Here is a 22,952-nt window from a genome sequence, read left to right on the forward strand (position 1 = left end):
AACTTTAAAGGACAGATATTTGTCATCTGTCCAGCTTTTCAACCTTGAAATAATCAACCCTGTGTCATAATAAAGACATTTTCGGGTGTCGCATTGCACAGTGTTCATACTGTACTCTGGATAAAAAATTTATCTGAGGTATTCATAGTCTGATGTTTCACAGTGTACATTCTTAAACCCTGGGTTAACTTTCTTATTTGCTAATTTGCTGTGTCAATGTCCCTGAACGGATAAATGTAATGAGCGGCCGATGTAAATACTGGCATGCCTCGCATTTTCACTTTTGTAGGAAATTTTTTTGCCATGTTGATCATTTTTGGCTGAAAAATAAAAAAAAAATAATCTTTTGAAGAAAACAAAGACAAATGTCATTATTGTATCCAGTCTTTGCAAACTGTTCAGTCAAGTCTTTAAATATTCTGTTATCTGGCCAAAAACTGTAAAACAAAATTCTGCCTGCTAGATTTTAGTCACCATTTGACAAACACTGCAACTCCTGTTTACACATACACAAAGCTGTACAAAGCTCATGATGTGAGGTACGCACTGTTTAGTTTCTGATTAGGTGTCTGATTGTGTAAGCCTCTAGCTGTAACATTCTAACGCTGCATTGTTTCACACTGTACACGTTTGCAATGTGGGTTAACACGGAAAAAAAAATGTGCTAACCCTGCTTCAGAGCATGTTTCATAAAAATGAGTAAAACGCTGTGCTATCCCCTGTTCTAGATTGCAAATGGGAAACCTTCCTCTGCCTTCTTTTTTTGATTGATGAGAACCGAAGGCATAAAAAAACCCAATGTAAACAAAAGTCACTATTCAGTCAGCTCCATACTGTGTACATGTGGCCCCAAAAAATAGACAGTTTGAAAGAAAACTGTACCACATCTGCATTTTTACAGTGACTTTGTTCGGTCTGGCCAAAGAAGTAGATATCCAGGTTATACTCAGTACCTGTAGACTGCATAGCATCAATTGTAATAAAACAGTAGTTGGTAAAAGCTGGGGATTTAAATAGCACTGGTGTTTTCTGAAGCATTAGGTTTAGCCTCGCCCAGATTCTGTGTAAAGTCATGCTTTCTTTTTCATTTCAAATCAATTTCCAGTTAAATACAGCATTTGCATTTGAGTTTAACCTTAGCATATTCTAATAATGCACGCTATAGGCTTAGCAATACTGCATTGCTTGCAGATGGTTTTTCAACATAATTACGCAAAGGATTATATGTGCTAATGAATGTGATTTATGATGAGGTAGAGGTTTGGACAGTCATTTTTGAGATGCCACTGATCTGATTGTTATTTAAATCAGTAAGCATCAATCATGGTCAGTTAGCAAAGGGACACACTGGGACTTAAACAATGTCCTCCATTTTCCTGTAGGAGAGCAGATGCTAGTGATTAACCAGACAGCCCGGAGCACAACAGATTCATAGAGTAACAGTACAGGTGATTATGCAAAGATTGGTGGCGTTCTTAATTTACTGTGTACATGCTTCCTTCAAGCTGTACGTCATATATCTACACTTGATCAAACCAAATAAATATTTATCCCTGCATCAAGTAACCAACAGAATTTTATACAGAGTAATAGAACATCCTGATTTCAGCTTGTATTTAAAACCTATTTTTGTAGTAATAAGTGTATGTGCAAAGCCTCCTATTCCAGTCTCTCTCACAGAGCAGCAGCTTGTTAAATATACAAAAGATATGGCAGAATGATTGTGCTTGAGTCTACCTGAAACAAACAAGCATGGACCATTCAAGAAGATGTGGGGGAAGGGGAGGGTGAAGGGAGCTGTGGAAATGCTCCAATAAACAAGGTCTAAAATAATCCTGTGGCCAGTAAACAAACTAATTACTAATTGCAGCCCGTACTCCCCTGGACTGATAAAGAGAAATGGCTTAATTCTGGCTTCTCTGGAATACATTAGCTCATTAATATTTTATTCACTCACATTTTCTTCTGGGAGGATGTCTGACCATTAATCACCAGCCACTAAGGGAAAAAATAAACCCAGGAATAGTCTATTTGGAGTCATTGATACAGCACGTAGGTGAGCTTTAATATGAACATAAACAGAGATAGCATTAGAACAAAAAGAACTATTAGCATATCATTTTTCTGTTGGTAACGTATTAGAAATATCTCCAAAGTTGCTTCAATGCTCTCAAAACAGTAAATACAACCAATATGGATATAACCACTGGACCAGTGGTAATTTTTCAAAGTACAAATACTGCATCCCACACGAATTATACTATACATTGCAGGACAAACATTGTTTGACAAACACAAGAACACTAATGATACGAAACCATAATCCAAAATCTCATAAAATGCTCCATTCTTCTGGAAATGTTTCCACTACATTTTGTAACATGTTTTTGGGATTTGGGTTTAATTATCTACAGGAGCATTTGTGAGATTACTAGTTTCTAAAGTTGGGTTCAGTCAATGTTCCAGTCCATCCTAAAGCTGTTCATTAGGGTTTAGTTCTTTCATTTTAACAATAACAAACCATGTCTTCAAAGATCTTGCTTTGTGAACAGGAGCATTGTGTAAGAGAGGCCTCTTTGTAATTTGAAAATTGTAATGCTATAGAATACAGTCACATTCTATACAATCACATGCCTCCAGATTTGTGTCTGGTCCATATATGGGGTTCATGATCAGCTGTTCACATCCTTTTGACCATGTAGAGTGTAGTTAACAAAGCTGTTTGTGATTTTCATAGTTTTTCACGCAAATAACAAAACTTCTGTCAACTTGAGATTTATTTTCTGATATTAATAATAATAATGTATATAATGTAATCTATGTATGGACCATACACTTATTAAAAATTCCAATCCATTTAAATGAGTGCACACTGTTTCTAAGTGCATCCTCCACCATGTTTTCTAATTGTAAATTACATAAAGTTCCTGTAGTTTTAAAGAGATGGTTTTAACACTATATAAGAAAAGTGCATAGACACCTGAATATTATATCAGTATCTTGATTTGTGCTTGAACATCCCATTCCAAAACCACAAGCTTTAATATGAACATTCCTCCCTAATTTCTTTTGTAAAAGCTTTCCGCTATATTATGGATTGTGGCTTTGGGGATTTGTGGGGATTCTTAGACATGCATTGGTTTTTCCCACAGGTGAGTTGGACCAGAAAATATTGCCTACTGTATGATTCAATCATCCACCTTTATCCTGGTCAGACTTGCCATGGATCCCCAGCCTATCCCTGAGCACTTTAGGATGTGACACCAGTCTATTGCAGAGCACACTGCATCCACACATTCACACCTAGAGTCAATCTAGCGTATTCACTTTTAAGCTGCGAGGAAACCCGGAGCACTCAGATATACAGAAACGGTAACCTGAACTCGGGATTGCGCCAGAGCTGCGACATGGAAATGCTACGCTGAATGGAATGATGAATGAACTCAAAGCAAATGTACACTTTTATCAGTGAATTTTTTCTTCCCATTTGCTAAAGACAATACATTGTCAATACCTCAGTTTAAAAAAAAAGAAACACTTGCAGTTATTTAAAGAACTGTAATGTATCAGCTTTTCCCTTTTTCAAAAAAGAAAAAGTGTATAGTGAAAAGAGAAACAGGTGTGACTGATAAATCTTTTGCCTTTGGTGAAGAAAGCAGTGTTTCATTCTGCACTGAATGAAAGTGTTGTTAATGGCTTGTAGTTATTGTTTTGAGAGCATTGACTTGTGTGTCCTATTGATTGAGAGATAGATATTAATACCATACATCATCCATACTGCTGGCAAATGATTTATGGCAGATTTACATTTTAAATAAAATGTGGATATGTATTACATTTTAATTGAAACATATGCACCAAAAAAGCTTCAATTTCTCCAGTAAATTTACATTATAATGTACATTTTATTGCTGCCTCCATCAAGAGGCTTGAGTGCAACATTTCTGCGAATTATTTCTCTTCACATTCAAGCCACACTCTAATTTAGACGAGAGGATCCATGTACTCTTCAGTATAGACTATAAAAATGTAGAGGTCCTCGACTTGTCAACCCTAAAACTCATTTATGCTGGAGCGGAAATGTCTTTTCTTTTCTTTTTTTTTTTTTGCTCTTTGGTGCTGCCGAGATATTTTTGGTATCATTTACTTCGGCTATGTCCCAGAGAGGGGAAGCGCTCAAGGAGCTGATGTCTACCGGATGATGGATGTAATACCGTATAGGTTGGTCTCTCACAGTCATTTTTCATAGAAATGGGTGCTTGTACAATAACGCATCATGACTCAGACTTACAGCATATTGAGATAAGAGTTCTTTAGAGAACTGTAGGTCGTGTAATTTGTAATGGATGTACTGTATGCCATGAGGACCTTTTCAGGAATTCAAACAAATTCAAACAGTCGACAGGGACAGTAGTTGTATTCTGTTTAATTTTTAATAATTGTAATATTATATGACTTATTACAGTAAATATGTATTGTTCTAGCTTTTCTTCACCAATTATACAAGGAATAAGCACCAAATATGCCGGACTTGCCTGCATTATACACCAAAAATGTAGGAATTAGCCAAAATCATATGGGTTTCCCAGGATTCTAAAACTTATTATATTGAGATACTAGATAAATTTGACTATAGTCAAGATATTTTTTACTTGCTAGAATGTTTGTAGTGATGTGATCATTGGTTCAGAGTGGAATTAAACAAAGCACATTATGAAGAAGCGACCTGAGTTCACTGGTTATATGGGGTGGTATCAAAAGGTTTCGAGACTCGCTCTGTTTAAAAAAGTACTATATCTATGTTTACACACTATCACCTTCAAAATAGTCCTCTCACACAGCAATACAACGCTACAGGGTGGGTGCGGAAGCAAGACTGTGTGGATTGTTTCACGACAATCACCATGCACAACCTGCCGAATGGTTTCAAAATTTTCTTGGATTGAGCTCTTTGAAAGTCTTCTCATTGAAAGTGTTCAACTCTCGAAGCTAACAACTCATTGCAGCATCGCGGTAAACTTGCTGAATCATGCCAAATGTCTTTGACAGAATTGAGCAGTTTCCTGCAGAATTTCATGTTTGCTTTTTGTTCTAACATGCTATTCATGGCAATTCAATTGCAGACGTGGTAATGAACTAGTTAGCACCATTAATTTGAAACTTCTTCATACCAACTTGTAAAACATTAGGTTTTTAGAATGAAGTGGTAGCCTTTATTTTAACCAAAATTGGATATAGTGCAAACCAGTTCCAGCATGACAGTGAGTTCCAGGAAGACATGGTGTGTTAAGGTTGGATCATCTAAGTCCTGAGCTTGTCCCCAATGAACACCTTTGGGATGAACACCAAATACACCCCAGTCCCTCTCAACCAACATCAGTACCTGACCTCACTAATGCTCTTGTAGTTGAATGATCACAAATCCCTCAGCCATGCTCCAAAATTTATTGGAAAGACTATCTAGAGGTCTAAGTATAAGTTTGAGTTAGACTATGACAATCTGAGGAGAACCTGAACCAAGTCTACCAGGAATAATAGGAAAAAGCTACTACTTCCAAAGGAATTCCCCCACACACTTAGAGTTAAAAATGAAAAGTAAAAAGTGGTCCAAAGACTACCAAGTACTAGTCTGAAGCAATACTTATGCAAGCAACAGCTTTCAGTTTTTATTAATAAAAAAACTGCTGAGAAATAATGAATTTTGACATTAAAAATAGATTTACTTTGAGTATATTGGTATGCAATAGAAATGCTGACTAGAACAATCTGTGTCATTTGCAATACAGATAAATCTGTTGAAGGGGGATGAATATTTTTGCAAGGCACTGTATGTTGTCATGCAGTTTTCACCTAAAATATTCACCCAGACTTTAAGCTGTTTGTGTGTGGAGAGTTTATATACTGAGGTCACCACACAGGAAGTGTCTCATGAGGCAGTTTTCTCTACTGGGACTGAAAAAAACCTGCAATCTGTTTCAATACATTTACTTAAATGTTTGTAAAGAAGCTGAAAGCATCTGCCATATGCAGTTGTTGTGAGAACCTGAGAGCATTTAGCGTCAAAGAACTGCCGGGCAATCATAGTCACTGGAAATACTGTGGGCTAATATGCAAGCTCACTGAACCACCTGACTTCGTCAAGAATTTTTGAGTATTTATACCTATATCTCATAACTGGTAATGTCAAAGTCTCTGTGCTAAACTTGAAACAATGTTAATTCTGTTGGCTTCTCTCCACTGACATGGCCATGGAGATTTTGGACAGCTTATTGATTTTGTACTGAGGGGTAAACCTAATTATATTTACAGTATATTGTCAGGATCTTTCTGGTTAATGCTGCGCACTTCCGGTTTCATGGCATGCACTTCCAGGTCGGCGGCCATCTTTTTTATCCTGTGCCACCCTGTATTTAAGGACACCTGATACATTTACTCAGGGTGTTTCTGCTCTGCTGTTCTGTTTGTTGGCTCTTGGATTTTTTGGACTGTTTTTTTTTTAATTTGGTTTTGTCTCTCGTGCATTGCCCTGTTTGCCTTTGTTTAGACCCTGGACTGTTTACTGGACTTTGTTTTTGCCTTTGCCCCATTACCCTTTTGCTGGCTCTCGGATATTGGATTGTTTACCCTGTATGTATGTATGTATATATGTATGTATGTATGTATGTACTGTATATAAGGATATAATTAAACTCTAAAAGTCAATGATGGGTCATCAGGGATACAAGGTCTTCACTGCTGGAATAAACCACGATCTGAATTTCTAATTGTGTTTATAGTTGGTAAATTTTTGTCTATGACTGTGTATTAAATTATTCCCAATAGTCTATTCTCTTGATTTAACTCAGCCATTAGGGTTGCACAAGCTAGTGCACTCTTAGTGCCAGTCCCAAGCCCAGATAAATGGGGAGGGTTGCGTTAGGAAGGGCATCAAAACATGTCCCAAATCAAATATGCGGATTATAAATCAGAATTCCATACCGGATCGGTCGTGGCCCAGGTTACCAACGACTGCCACAGGTATTGTTAGCCAACAGGGTACCGGTGGAAATTAGGCTACTGTTGGCCGAAGGAGGAGAAGGAGAGGAGGAAGACGTGGATGAGGAAGAATTGTATGAGAGTGGGGTTGGTACTTTAAATGTTGGTACAATGAATGGTAAAAGGGATAAAGGTAGCTGATATCATGGAGAGGAGAAAAGTAGATATGTTGTGTGTTCAGGAGACCAGGTGGAAAAGTAGTGAGGCCAGGAACATCGGAGGTGGGTTTTAACTGTTCTATTATGGTGTGGATAGAAATAGAAGTGGTGTAGGGGTGATTCTGAAGGAAAAGTACAATAAGAGTGTAGTGGAGGTAAAGAGAGTTTTTGATAAGGTGATGAACGTGAAGCTGGAAGTTGAAGGGGTGATGATAATGTCATCAGTGCCTATGTTCCACAAGTGGGTTGTGAGAAAATTTTAGAGTGAGTTAGATTAAGTGGTAGATGGTGTTCATAGGAATGAACAATTGGTGAAGGGAACAGAGGTGATGAGGAGGCGATGGGTAAGTTTGGCCTTAAGGAGAGGAATGTGGAAGGGCAGATGGTGGTAGATTTTGCTAAAAGGATGGAAATGGCAGTGGTGAACACTTATTTTAAGAAGAAGGAGGATCATAGGGTGACGTATAAGAATAGAGGAAGGTACACACAGGTGGACTATGTAGGAGATGCAACCTGAAGAAGATTGGCGACTGTAAGGTGTTGGCAGGGAACAGTGTAGCTAGACAGCATCGGATGGTGGTCTGTAGGATGGCTTTGGAGGTAAAGAAGAAGAGGAGGAGAGTGAGTACTGAAAGAAGAATAAGATGGTGGAAACTAAAGGAGGAAGACTGTAGTGTGAGATTCAGGGAAGAGGTCAGACAGGTGAAAAGGGATGTGGTGAAAGCCAGGGATAAGGCATATGAGAATCTGTATGTGAAGCTGTGTATTAAGTTAGACACTAAGGAAGGAGAGAAGGATTTGTACCGATTGGCCAGGCAGAGGGACCGAGCTGGGAAGGATGGCTGCAAGTTAGAGCAATAAAGAATGGAGATGGAAAAGTGATGACTAGTGAAGAGAGTGTGTTGAGAAGATGGAGGGAGTATTTTGAGCAGCTGATGAATGAGGAAGATTAGAGAGAGAGAAGTATGGATGGTGTGGAGATCTGAAGCAGGAAGTGGATAGGATTAGTAAGGAGGAAGTGAAAGTAGTGATTAAGAGGATGAAGAGTGGAAAGTCAGGCTAACTACAGGGGAATTAAGTTTATTAGTCAAACCATGAAGTTATGGGAAAGAGTTGTGGAAGAAAGGCTAAGAGAAGAGGTGACCATCTGTGAGCAACAGTATGGTTTTATGCCGAGAAAGAGTACCACAGACGCATTATTTGCTTTGAGAATGTTGATGAGAAGTATAGAGAAAACAGAGTACATGTGTGTAAATGAGAGGGTGGGCAGTGAAGTGGTGCAGTTGCATGGAGAAGAAGTGGAGAAGGTGGAGGAGTTCAGGTACCTGGGGTCAACAGTGCAAAGTAATGGAGAGTGTGTTAGAGAAGTGAAGAAAAGAGTGCAGGCAGGGTGGAGTGGGTGGAGAAGTGTGACAGGAGTTATTTGTGATAGAAGAGTATCTGCGAGAGTGAAAGGGAAAGTTTATAGGACTGTGGTGAGACCTGCGATGTTGTATGGAATAGAGACAGTGGCATTGAGTAAAAGACAGGAGGTGGAGCTGGAGGTAGCAGAGCTGAAGATGTTAAGATTTTCATTGGAAGTGACGAGGATCGACAGGATTAGAAATGAGTTTATTAGAGGGACAGCGCATGTAGGACATTTTGGAGACAAGGTGAGAGAGGCGAGATTGAGATGGTTTGGACATGTGCAGAGGAGGGACATGGGGTATATCGGTAGGGGGATGCTGAGGATGGAGCCGCCAGGAAGGAGGAAAAGAGGAAGGCCAATGAAAAGGTTCATGGATATGGTCAAAGAAAACATGCAGGTAGTTGGTTTAAAAGAGGCAGATGTAGAGGACAGGAAGACGGATGATCCACTGTGGTGACCCCTAATGGGAGAAGCCGAAAGAAGAATAATTCTATTGTCTTGATTTCATAGCTTTTCTCTTAGATGCGCTGCTGCAACTGTTGTCTGTTTATGCTGGAGTTTCTATTAATCAGATTTCAGCTGTTACATCACGTGTTGTTGGGGTCAATGGTATCTACCATAGCTTAAAGTACATGAGAATTAAGCTGTTGCTTTAATCAACCAGTTTTCAAGCTGCCATCATTGTGGCCTTCGAGAAAGCATCCAAAAACATTGCCATTTTTATGTCCTTTGATTGGATGGTCGGAGAGCCCGCTAGTCAGAGCTCACAAACCGCATCTGTATCAAATTGCACAAACTAAAATATATATTAATGGGGATATAATAGTCGTTTTTTTATGCCATAATGGCAGACAGAGAAGAAGAAATTTATTGTATACTTACAAGGACATTTAAAAAGATAAGGAAAAGCCAAACAGTTGTTAAGCTTTGATGATCCATTTATACTTTTGGGTTTTCTTTCCTGTAGAATTTGCACAAAAACACACAATTGTCAAATCCCCAGGAAAACCGTAAAAAACGCGGGAAAAAGGCAAAGAAAACCTGGGGTCATTCTATGAGATTTTTGAATATTGATGAATATTTAAATATGAAATATCTTATGAATATTGATGCTTCTGCTAGAGATGATGACTGTGGCAGCAGTGAAAGGAGACTTATTAAATTATGTTTATTGGGTTTCTGTGGGTTTCTTGCTGTAGTAACTGCATTCATTCTTCGGCATTAGACACCATGCACCATTACAATCTGGTTCTGTATAATACTGATGGTTTCTATAGCCATGGAATCACAATGATTGTATTAAGAGTTCTGCTAGGACACCACTGAAGGCCTAGGTGTGAAATGCACAGCCTGTTTCTGTTAAAAGCAACATAATGGCTCTCAGGCATTATTTCTTTTAAAATCATTTATTTATATAATTTCCTATATCTTTAAACTAAATCTTTAATATGCACACTTACAAGTTAATTGTAATAAGGCTTGTGTGTTTAAATAGGTGATAGCTGAGGCCAGACCTATTTTTTTTACATAAAAAAACAAAGTATAAGACCATTTTGCAATTCCACTACATTTATATCATTGAATAGATGTGACTGTCTAACCCTGTTCCAGCAGAGGTAGTACAGCAAAAAAACATTCCAAATGCTTGATGAGAAGGAAGGGCAGACAATGACTTGGCTGTTCGACACTTCGTTCCACTACACGGGTGCAAGGAGAGAGAGGAGTCTTGATGCATTTCTTCCTTGTACCATCTATATTTCATCTACATTATAAAAGTTAAAAGAAACTCGGAAGACAGTAGACCCAGTTGTGAACTTTCTTACAGAGTCGATTTCAAAGTCTCTTTCCACTCATCTATACTTTTTTTTTTTCATATCAAAACCACAACATCAGACACGATCCACATGAGCCACAGAGCCACACCGAGCATTGCAGTGAACGATCACAACTAATCCAGGACAGAGTGTACGCCCTTGCCCTCAACACAAGCAAAGAAGCACATGAAGACAACAAGCTTGCGAGGATGGTACGTGTCCTCTGGGCATCAGTGGAACACTGTTACTGTAGGGTTTACTTTTTCACATCTTCTGTTCTGTGTTGTAGCTTTGCTTGCTCTGCATGACTCTGCCATGACAAACCTGAAACAATTAGAGAGTCCTTTGCATCTGAAATTCTTGCTGTCTTTGACTTAGCACAAACTTTCCAACTCTGCTATTGGTGACAGACATAAGAAATGTTTGAGTCACTTTGTGAAATTCTCAGTACAATTTAATAAATGTTTTGTTTAGATGTGAAATACTTACCACTCTGTGTTTTACTACATATTTAATACATTGCTATGTTATTTCTAGGGAATATCCTGTAGTGCACACTGTATAGGGTGCAGCACTGCTTCTGTTTAATGTCCAACATCTGTATTGATGAAGGGTCATCAATGAGAGTTTACCCAGACACAAACTTTTGTCAAGCAAATGCTGTTTGGCTCAGACTACCACACAGCTGAACCCATAAACTAAACATTTTAAAAAATCATACACTTTAACACACACTCTTGAAGCTCTTATCCAAAATCAACATTTCCTCACTGCTTATACATATCACGTGTTAGCAATGGTACATTTATTGGGATTTTAATAATTGACTTAAAACAAACATCAATTGTGTGCAAAAATGTACATAAGTAAAACTCAACATAACATTTTTGCTACACTCACAAATGATTTAAACTTTGTTTACATGCATATGCTGATTAAAACTAACAAAATAAATTAATTACCAGATGCATTCATTTTCCAAGAAATCTTGCCAAAAATTGGAAAAGAAAAAAAAATTCTAATAAACCTCTTACCTCTATATATTAAACAATATATAATGTAATTGCAATTGAGGGTTAAAAGCCCAATGGGTGCTTGTTGGGATTCGAACCCACTCATCTGCCAATCATAAGTCTAACTAAACCACTGAGCTACCACTTTCCTTATAGACTAATGTACCGTTGTGGATGACATTTCCATTCAATGGAGCATTGCGGAGAATTGCTCAAGTGGCAGATGTCACTAGAGAGGTGGGGTTTCCAGAATTGAAGTGCCATGCTGGAAGCAGAAATAGATAGGAGAGGTGTAGGGTGTAAAGAGGAGTGAAGGGTTTTGTGATTGAACCCAGTCTGTATAAAAGTTTTGGTAGTTTAAATGCTTGGCTTGTTATTGTCTTCTCTTTTAAATATTACAGTACAACACTACCTTTAGCACGCTGTCCATACGGTTCCCAAGTGCGCTGTGTGGACAGGTAGATTGGGTGTGGCTCTATGTTCCCACCTATAGTGTTCCTCTGTCTAGACACACTAGGGTATTTAGTATAGGTGAGCTTGTATATAGGTAGTTTGTTCTTTTATTTGCTTTGCCACAAACACAGAGTTCACCTCCGCTATTAACCTCTGTACTGTTCCCCTTCCATTGATCCTTGCTGTTAAATTCTTCTTTTTCCCTTATCTTGTTGTGTATAAAGTCCTTCTTATGATTATTGTAAATTTGTATTCTACATGGGAAACAAAACCACTACTAGGTCACGTTTATGTCCTCTTCCTCCAGATACAAAAACATGTTAAACCTCTTTACCCTAGATGTAAAAAAGTGAACATAACAGTATGCAAAACACAATAATGCATTCACAACAATAGAGAATATACAGCACAATGCAGCATCGGGTATTTAGTGTTGGCACTAAATTTATAGTACAGCATTTATAGATATCCTGGCAAACACAACTGACTGCAACATTGGTTCTAAACTCAATGTCTAATTTGACTTAATTTATGAAGTTATGGATTTATTTCAATCAATAAGCTATTTAAACTCGGTTGCATAATCTGTATATCAAAGTTCAGTGAAGCACTACAAATGCTAGCATTCGAAGCAGATCTTCTAAGGTTTACATTTCTTCTTTTTATTTGGTGTCAATTTACACACACTACGAAGCATGTGTTGGATACACACCGTTTCTTTTCCCTAGGAAAATACATTGTGTAAATGTTCCTATGAGGGATCTAATTAATGAATCCATTAGTAACCAATTTGATAAAAAAGGCCCATTATTGGAAGTACATTCAGCAGTTGTACACACTACATAGCGTAGCTAGTGTACAACAATTGTAGACATATTCAGCTCATATACATTACAGAACATTGTAAGATGAGTGCAAAACTCAGGACAGTGCAGTGCTGTCTGTGAACTACTGACTAAAGAAAGGATTATCAACAATATCAAGCATAAAAGGAGCAAAAATAAAGAGCATAAATACTTAAAGAATAGTCCTTCAGCAGGATCATTGCACCATTATTGTGTGATCATAGATGTTTGGAAAAGTTTGATTGGTCCAGGTGTATATTTTAAGGTATCTGTGTGGAAAATCATTTTGTTCTGAAAAAAAAAAGCTGTTGCGAGTCCACTGGGAGCGCTAATAAATAAATAGATAAATAAATAAATACAAGCCTTGTACCTTTTGCTTTGCTGTCCTTAATCTCATATGGAGTTTTACCAAATCTTATGTAACGCAGTATCCCAGAGCCTTATGTTATTCTTAGACCGTAGCTTATTAACTACTTCCGTGCACCTTTGGTTTTAAGTTATAGCAGAAATAATTGTAAAGAAGTTAAAGAATGGGTTTGAAGAATTGGACATTCATTTTCAATTTCACATGAAGGACTCAAGGGAAAAATATAATCGAGAAACATTAACATGAATTTCAGTGTTTCCTTGTATTTACTGTAATATGTTCTGTTTTTGCTTTCTTTTTTCGTCAGAGGCTGAACTGAGTATCATCCTGTATTTTGTCCAGTCTAAAACACTGAATTTATTTGTGATGTCACACTGTACAGTACTGGCATTAAATCAGAAACACAGGGCTTTAACAAGCAGTAGTTTTGCTAAATATGTTTAGGGCTATATATCTCTCTACTCATTGGAACCTCAATGTACTGCAAGAAAGAGTTATTGACAGTGCACTCAGGCTGACACAAATACAAGTTTGTTCGAATCTGATGATCTTTTTTAGATGCAATTCATAAGATAGGATAAGATATACTGTATATTGTAGATAGGAAAATTAATAAAAAGGCTGTAGTAAATCATAAGCACTCTTTCAAAATTGAGAAGAAAACCATTTTGAAAAGCCACAAAAACCTCAATCCTGAGGTGTAGGAGTATCAGAAAGCCACATTAGGTGCAGGAGTAGTTTCCATTTCTGTAAGCCAAGAACAGAAATCTGAGGCAAGTATAGACAGAAAAAGGGCCATTTTTTCTAATCTTCAACTGTGCAGTTTGGGTGAGTCTGTGCTCAAGACTGCCTCTGATATCTGTTTTTGCCTGACAGGAGTGAAAACTGATGTGGTTCTTGGCAGTTGTAGGTTCACCATTTTGTCCAGAGTTGCTTTTTCTACTCACCATGATATTAAAGAGTGATTATGTGAGTTTTTATATCTTTCTTGTGCTTTCTGCTTGGACCAAACTGACCTAATAAAATTGTTTCAGCCTATAGACCTCCATACAGAGGATGTTCTTTGTTTTGAGCACCATTTACTGTGTGTAAACAATAGAAACTGCTGTGGGTGGAAATCCCAGGAGATCAGGTGTTTCTGAATTACTCAAACCAGCCCTTCGGGAACTAACAACAATTCCATGTTACAGAGATTCTTATGTTTGTTTAGAGTGTACAGGTGTTACTTATAAAGTGGCCAATGAGTGCAAATACACATTAAGTGGAAAAAAGGAAAAAGTAAGATTGCATATTTAAAAAAAAAATAAGGAAGGAAAACATCATTTCTGACAAAGTCGAAAAGTATCAATAGAGATATGCCTCCAGTTTTCACTACTAATTCCTCTTCACATAATTGCTTCATTCTTTTTTCCATCCGACACTTGGCCTAACAGCACTCACTGTTTTCAGTCTAATAGCTAATGACAGCAGTGGGTTTTTGCTGTTCACATGTGTATGTTTTGGTTCTGCTGTCATACTCTAATGATGCCACCTGTGTACTCACACACACACACACACACACACACACACACACACACACACACACACACACACACACACACACACACTGTGCAAGAGCTGTTATGCCTAAAGTATATGTTGTTAGACATGTCAGTGGGTCTTATTTACTATTTCAGCTTTTCTTCCTATTCTTCATAATTAAAAAAATAATAATAGGAAGGAAGGATTGAAGACAGAGAAAACATGCTGGTGGGCTGCTATTTACAAATAAATAAATAAATAAATAAGCTTAAAAAGCATTAAATAAAAATATCATAAATCATGGGTTCGTCCCAAACACATGGGACAATGAGATGGCAGGGCAGAACGGTTCAGACAATATAGTTAGTTCAATAAAAAAAGCATATTTTGGACATTCTTTTCCATTAACTATAATGTACTCACTAGGATAGTGAATTACTTCAGGCTCCATGCAAATATGACAACATCCATATAGTGGAAATGGAAATATGGAAATAGTGTGAATATACTGAAATCTAGCTAGTAATCTATCTAGTCTTTCCAATCATTCTTTCCTATCATCCTTTACCATTTAGGTTTTGAAATAGTCTTGTTTATGTTGTGCTTTAGCTAAACTATATACTGAGATCAAAGCAAATTTTATATAAATAGAATCATCTCAGATTTGCAGAAAATATAAGCTACATTTGCAGATGTCCAGGATGTTTTCACAGGGCATTTTGTTGCCCTTTTAAAATGGACCGGTTTTATATATAGAAATGTCAATAATCTCCATCGTCAATACTGCATGACAAAACAATAAGCAAGAACAAGACTAAACTGAACATTTTTCTCTGTAGGTTGCTGCTTGTTGGTCCAACAAACTCATCATTTTTAATCATTTCTATCATGACACAGCTGTGTGCGAGTGTGGGTGTAGAGAGACAGAAAGATATACTGAGCCATCTGCGCCGAAATAGGAAGCAAATGAGTGACAATAAACAACATTTCAGTAGCCACAGTAGTGTTCGGTTCCTAATAATGCAATAGTCTGTGTCTGTTGTAAGAGAATCACCAGAATTGCTCTTACTGTTTTTATTTTATGGATGTAGAGTCAAACTGGAAAATTATCCTGTCGATAAATATATTTTTTCTGGTCTGAGTTCCTGACTTAGACATTTAAAAAAAATGACAACATTTTCTGGATGTAATTTCAGCCAAAAAATGTACCGTATTTTTCGGACTATAAGCCGCTACTTTTTTCCCACATTTTGAACCCTGTGGCTTAAAAACAAAGCGACTAATTTATGAATTTTTCCTGGGTTTTCCCGGTTTCACAAACTTCAAGCCAAAAAACTGAACCTCATAACATTAGACCAATTAAATTTCCAAACGGAAACGAAAAAAACGCACTTCACCTGTGTTCTGAGCTGCACTGCATCGGGTGAAAAAACTTCCATCGGGTGATTTTTAAACGCACGACGATGCCAAAAGATAAACTCCCAAGAGAAATAGTTGTGAAAGGAAGGAGGAAGACAGTGAACAATGACTTTCTTGGTAGGCTACTGTTTAGATACAAGCCGCTGTAACGCGTTGAGTCAGGGTGAAGGGAGAGCTCGCTTCTGGCATGCTATTCCCAAAATACCGCTATGCTCCTAAAGGAAGCGCAACATATTTTAGCCATGTCTTTAATAAAGCCTGTGTAAAGTACATTAGTGTAGTAATGTGGCTTATAGACAGGTGCGGCTTATTTATGTTAAAAATAAAAATATTTGTAAAATTCAGTGGGTGCGGCTTATATATGGGTACGCTTTATAGTCCGAAAATTACGGTAAATGCTCTGTACTGTAGTCTTACATAATATGATAAATTAATCTTAAATCTTTTAATTCAATAGATATACAGTCTGTTCCTTGCTTAGGAAAAGAGTGGGGAAAAAAATGATGGCAGATGAAAATTCCTTTCATTTTTCTGACAGAGCTCTTTGGATGGCCTGTTACATCACAGACCCGTAGGCTGCACATTATCCAATGAGGTTTTCATTAATTATGGCAGTGTTTTAGATTAATTTTTCATAAAGCAGAAAGCTATATATGTAAATCTCACTCTTTTAGCTAGGATTCATCAGTTCAACCAAACCTTTCACACTGTTTACTTGCTTCTTTAGAGTTTTTCTCCCCTTCCCTTGTCTGCTTAAGACTCGGATGCAAAGCTGCAGAAAATAATGGGAACATTAGCATGGCGTAATGAGAGGCAGACTGGCTTCAGTCATTGCGAGGTAGAAATGCAAATGCCTGGCAGGGCCACCTGAAAGCGTGCGAGCCATGCATTAATGTCTGTACTTTACTTAATGCCTGAGCTCGGAGTGCCACATTCATGAGATGCACAGTTTCTGACAGTTTCATTATGTGTTTAGGTGCTGCACTAACAATCTTATGATAATGCCGCATGTGTGCACAGTGTTTGCACAATGGAAATGTATCCAGCGAGTTTACTGCGATGTGTTTGTTCTTTTTCAGGGTTGTGGACTTGGCGTTACAGCTGCACAATATTATGCTACTGCACCATAATTGCTGTATATTAGAAGTATGATAGGCTTCTTTTTTGATGATATAGACAAAATGAGTTCAAGCCCTAATGAGTCATTTGAGCTAAAACAAAACAAATCAAGTGCTATAGTTATATATCCACAAGAGAGTAGTACTGGTTGAATTACAGTAATCTCACCGTCTTCCAGGCTTCGACTCAGATCTGGAATTCCCATTAGTGAAGGTGGCAAGCTAAGTCATTTGTTCCGGAAAGTATATGTAGTTCTTTTTTTTTTCTTCATGCTAAATGAGCTTCGCCCAACTTTCTGTCCTTGTCAGCCTCCCTGACTGCAGCATTTCTCCCCTGCCTCCTCCTCCTCCGAGCCAATTAACGCAAGACTAGGATGAAATTCAGGGCCTGAAGCAAATGTTAAAAGGCTTTTCTCACAATTTGAGCACTTTTTATATTTTTTCAAAAATCTACTTGAAGGGCATGAATAAAAATCAATACACGCATAAAGCCCTTTTAAGTTTTTCCATTATAGCATTACTTATTTTTTATTTCATAAACCAGTGGAAAGAATAAACCTTTGGAAAACTGTGGTCATAAATGTTTCTCCATGAGGCAGAAAGGCAGGTGTTGGATGCACAAAAATGCAAATAATGAATGAAATTAGTCTTTTTTTTTTTCAACTATTCTGGAAATACAGTCAAAGATTGAAGCTTTTGTTTGTAACTCAACAATTAACCAAATGGGCCTTGTGACGTATTCTGGCTCATTATTTCAGAAAATAGCAGTGGCAGGGAGCACGGCTCATAGGTGAGCCCCATGAACACCGTTCCGGACTTCACGCTCTGAATTCAACGGACGTCATTAACTAGACTGGAGGAAAACGTGTAACAAGATTGAAACACATTGTTAGAGAACTTTTGTGAGGAACTTTTGACTTAATCAACCAATCATCTTTCATTACTTATAGCCTTTATCGCAAGATGTCACAAGCTCAAAGAAAATTGCTTTCAGGGACAATTAGAGGAACTGTTTCAATGTCTTGGCCTCTGTGGCATTTTAATTAACCAGTCTACAAATAGTATTGATAGCTTTTGAGTGTGTGTGTTTGTTTGTGACAATTTGTGTGTGTGTGTGTGTTTATTCCTGAAACAGGAGGTGGCAAAGGTGTCATAAGAATGTGGAGTACCTGAAAAAAAACGGGTATTGATTAGAGCATTTTTAGAAAGCACAATCCAAGTATAAGAACAGAACACAGGATACAGGAACGTGTGATGCTGCAAAACAAAAAAAAAACATCATTTTGCTGAATTCTTTCCTGCAATACATCTGTGAAAAAAATATATTATGTAAGAAACAAGGAACCATCGATTCACCTATAGTTATAGAACGTATTGCTGATAAGCACAATATTCTCAGGTTGTATCTTTTTTGAATGACAATATCATATTTTCAGTATATTGTTGAGCATATCTATTATTTGGCATCATACAGTGTATTTTGCAACTCGTAACACCCAGGCCGAGATGGAGCCTCATTTTTTACACTTGATGCATTGATGTTTTATTTCATTTTTTTAAATGGCACTGAAAAGTGCATTTCCTGTTTTTCAGCCACCATTGCATCCCAGGTCATTCATTTGTGTCTTAATTACATGGTATGGCAGATTTCTTTTTGTTTTTGGATCTTGACGCTGATTACTGCACCTTACATACACACACGTTCCTCAGCGCATTTATCTTTCTTAGTGCAGCAGATTAGAGGTTAGAAAAGTGGCCCCTGTTGTACCTCAGACTGTGTTCCTGACTGAATGTCCTTTATCAGGTGAACAGACTCGTTTCTCTTTGGTGTAAACCGAAGACTCCGATGGATTCAAATGCTCGCAAGGCCTTTGTCTGCCGGCTATGATGTATGTGTAATTACTGAGCTCTGAGCCATGGGTAGCACTGCTTGTGGGAGGTCTGATACACTCTCGCAGTGTATCTGCTTTCCCTAGCCTCATATACCACACAGCCATAGCAGGCTCAGCTACCAGCCCGATGGCTCCCGAAGGTGCACTTCGATGGCCATCCATCACAAACAGGCTTAGAAGCTTCCAAGGCTGTGTGGAGCTTCATGTACAGGAACTTTACTATGTGTGCAAAAACTGTTATCTTCCTCCCCACAGCAAACGCCACAATCCTATTGGCAATTATTTCACCTTGACTCCGTGGCAGACATGTCCTCTTTTTTCTGTAATGATTATAATCCAATTCTCTCTTCACCTTTGTTTAGGTCGTGGTTCTTTTTCTGCTCATGCATTTCTAACCATTTATATGCACATGATATGCCTTCATGTAAATTTTTCAGAAAAAGTATCCCTCTCCTTGATCTTGACTTAGACATTTTTTATATACCCATATAACTATGTATCTTTTAACCTGGAAATCTGCTTGTCTAGGTTGAGGGAAAAAAAAATATATATATATATATATATATATATATATATATATATATATATATATATATATATATATATATATATATAAACCACAACAATTTAGTAGCAGTTTAGAGTGTATAAATCCAGATGCATGCACTTAGTTTGCAAGAAAATTTAAAAAAGTTGTGCGTTATTTTATTAGCTGAACATGTCAGGTTTCTGCAGACTGACTTTTTCTGGTGTAGAGAACAAAACAACCCTCTGTAATTAAAAGGCATATTAAGAGTTTTACGCGTGAGTTAAAAACAAAACAAGCAAGCATGAAAACATGCCCTGCACGTGTTTATTTACAGGGAGAGTTTGAGTGAGTGCACGTGCTCCTGCGCGCTTACCTGTACCAGTCCATGCCTCTGTCATAGTTCCGGTCGAAGAAGTGCGGCTCGGTGCCGAGCGCGCGCACATCCGGGTGGATGCGGATGAACTCCAGCACGGCGCGCGTGCCGCCCTTCTTCACGCCCACGATCAGCGCGTTGGGCAGCTTCTTGTTTCCGTAGCGCTGCGCGCTCGCGGCGGACGCGTTGGCCGGTTTGGAGCGCGCCGACTCGGCGCCGCGCGCCCGTGACCCCCGCGCGCTGGGCTCCTCGCTCCGGTTCACGGCTGGATGCAGCGAAGCCGCCGTGGCTCCGTGTTCACCCCGGCTCGAGTTCGCCTCCGCGCACGCGGCCGACCTCTGCAGCAGCTTTGTGGCGCCGGCGCTGCCGTGTCCGCGCGCGCACCGGCGCTCCTCGAAACGGCTGCCTGGCATGACCGGAGCCGAGCAGAACAGCACGCTGTAGCACACGTACGTGAAGGACAGCGAGAGCGTGAAGATGAACATGAACCTGCTGCTGAACTTGGAGCTGGAGGACGGCGCCGCGCGGCTGGACACAACCCTAAAGGCCATTTCTCCATAGGTTAAAGCGCAGCATGCTTTCAGCTCTCGAGTTGCTCCTTGATCCTCGCGCGCCACGTTTTCTCCACAGAGGAAACCCCGAGCGCGCGACAGAGGCACCTTAACTTAAATCTCATTCTGCAAGCCAGGTTAAAATCAAAACCTCTCCAAAGTGAAGCGCTTCAAACTCAGGGAGTCTTGCGCGCACACACACACACACACACACACACACGCTCTCACACACGCTCACACACACGCTGCGCTACGGGAAGAGGTCTACTTTAAGTGTGCACGCAGGAGAACCCGGTTCTGCTCGTGCACTTTTAAACGCGAACTGCAGTCGTGTGCGATACTCCCCGTGCACGACCGCACGCGCCGTCCCGCTGCGCATAATAATCCACACGACCCGCGCCGAGGACCGCTAAACATCCCGAATTTAAAACCATAATTCTCCTTCAAAGTTTCCCAGGACATCTCGTCCCAAAGCGGTGGCGCTTCCTCTGGCTTCCCCGGTCTCCTCCAAAGTTGTTCGTAGCGGCTCCGACACGCGCCCGCCGCCTGGCACGCGCTTAAAGACGACGCCTGACGTCACGTCGTGTTCGCGGATTCCTCGCGCGTTTGTCAGTTTTTTTTTTTTTTTTTTTGAAGATGAACACCGTGCACGTGTCCTGAGATCTTACACCAAACTACATTCACTTCATCAGACACTGAGGTGCCTTACTGAAGAAGGCGCCTTTATTGAATTTTCAATCTCCACCTTCAGTAAGGTTTGTGTGTGTGTGTGTGTGTGTGTGTGTGTGTGTGTGTGTGTGTGTGTGTGTGAGAGAGAGAGAGAGAGAAAGAGAGAGAGAGAACAAACTCTCTTCCTGCAGACAATCTATGTGGGAGTAGAAGAAAGTATTGTAAAGGACATGTACTGTAAGGTGAAAGATACTGAAAAGAATCACCCCTTTTCTATTTGTCTGTGTCTCTGTCTGTCTGTCTGTCTGTCTGTCTGCCTGTCTGCCTGCCTATGTCTCTCGCTCTCTCTTTCTCTGTATGTTTGTCTGTCTGCCCCATCTCTATTTGTCTGTTTCTCTGTCTGTAGGTTTCTGTCTCCCCCCTTTTTCTGCCTGTTTCTCTGTCTGTCTGCATGTCTATCGCCCTCTCTGTCTGCCTCTATCTTTCCCTCCCTCTCTCTCTCACACTCTCTCTCTCTCTCTCTCTCTCTCGATTTGTCTGTCTGCCTATCTCTCTTTCTCTCACTGCTTTGTCTGTCTGTCTGTCTGTCTCTCTTTCTGTCTGTCTGTCTGTCTGTCTGTCTCTTTCTCTCCCTCTCACTCTTTCTTCCTCTCTTGCTCTCTCTGTTTTTCGTCTGCACAGTCCTCAAAATATCAAAACCAACAAGCCTCAAGACCCTTTAATCCTCCTGATCTAATCTGCAGCTCTTCCACAGGATTGTAGTATTTGGTTCGAGTAGCTTTAGAGGTGACAGGTCTCGTGTCCCTGTGGAAAGAGTATATCAGATGAGGCTTAAGCATCCCTAAAACAAGATTTTTTATGTTTAGAGGTCTGAAGCATGCAGCCTCGAGGTATGAGGCTAAGAGCAGATGCTCCTTATTAAGCTCCACTTCAGCGTGTCCATTTTTAGTCACCATGATGGCAAGAGACTACTTGGGCCTTATGTCAGATTCATGGCACCTCAACTGACTTGTTGAGCAAGCACTTCTGAGTGAGTCGTTTCTCACTAGGAGTCTGAAAAAAGCCCTGAATGTGCAGATTATATTAAAATATATTATATAAAAATATTTATATAAAAAAATTATATAAATTATATATGAAACTTAAAATGTGCATGAAGCTTGATATTTGAATATCTTCAGGTCGTTTTGTTTCTATTGATTTCCATGTCAAATATTCCAGCTTCTTCTTCCTCCTTATATCTTAACATGGCATACAAAGCCCAAATGATGCAAGAGGAAAAGTGGGGGAGAAAAAAAAAAAAAGAGAAAGAAAGAAACTTAATTTTTCTCCAATTAGCCAGGCCCCATACAGTCTGTCTCTCTAATCAGCAGAACCTTACTGTGAGTCTGCTATTAGTGTAATGTAATCAGAGACGAGATCAATTGGGTTAACAGTTGCCATCAAGATAAAACTGCTACAATTAATGGGCTTTCATTAACCTTTTCATCCTGGTAAGACTAGAAAGCCTCGTCTCCAAACGCTCCCGGCGCCGCTCTCAAGGGTACGCGCAAAGGTTAGCGGTTTTGGCGCTTAGCACGGTGTGTGGGACTTAAATAAACCTGGTTCCGTCTGGAGCTGTCAGACGGAGAAAAAAAAACAGGTGTCGTAGATGTATGATATCAGCGTCGGTATTCTAGCTGCAGTGCAATTTACCTCTTTTTTACGACTTGCAATTAACTTCCTCCGGCACATAATGGGACGTTGTTACTTTGTGATTTAAATCTATGTATCTGTGTTTGAGAGAG

At 39.2% G+C, this 22,952-nt stretch overlaps 1 protein-coding gene across 1 annotated transcript in view; it reads right to left on the minus strand.

The window, feature by feature from the left end:
* Positions 1 to 21,257, minus strand: part of hs3st2 (heparan sulfate (glucosamine) 3-O-sulfotransferase 2) — a 35,451-nt gene extending 14,194 nt beyond the window's left edge. Inside the window, exon 1 of the mRNA XM_046834258.1 lies at positions 19,946 to 21,257. Coding sequence (XP_046690214.1) covers positions 19,946 to 20,496 — 551 coding nt within the window. The 5' untranslated portion in view covers positions 20,497 to 21,257. The remainder of the gene's footprint in view (positions 1 to 19,945) is intronic.
* Positions 21,258 to 22,952: the final 1,695 nt, after the last annotated feature.

Source organism: Silurus meridionalis, chromosome 22 (assembly GCF_014805685.1).
Source record: "Silurus meridionalis isolate SWU-2019-XX chromosome 22, ASM1480568v1, whole genome shotgun sequence".
NCBI classification, from domain to species: Eukaryota; Metazoa; Chordata; class Actinopteri; order Siluriformes; family Siluridae; genus Silurus; species Silurus meridionalis.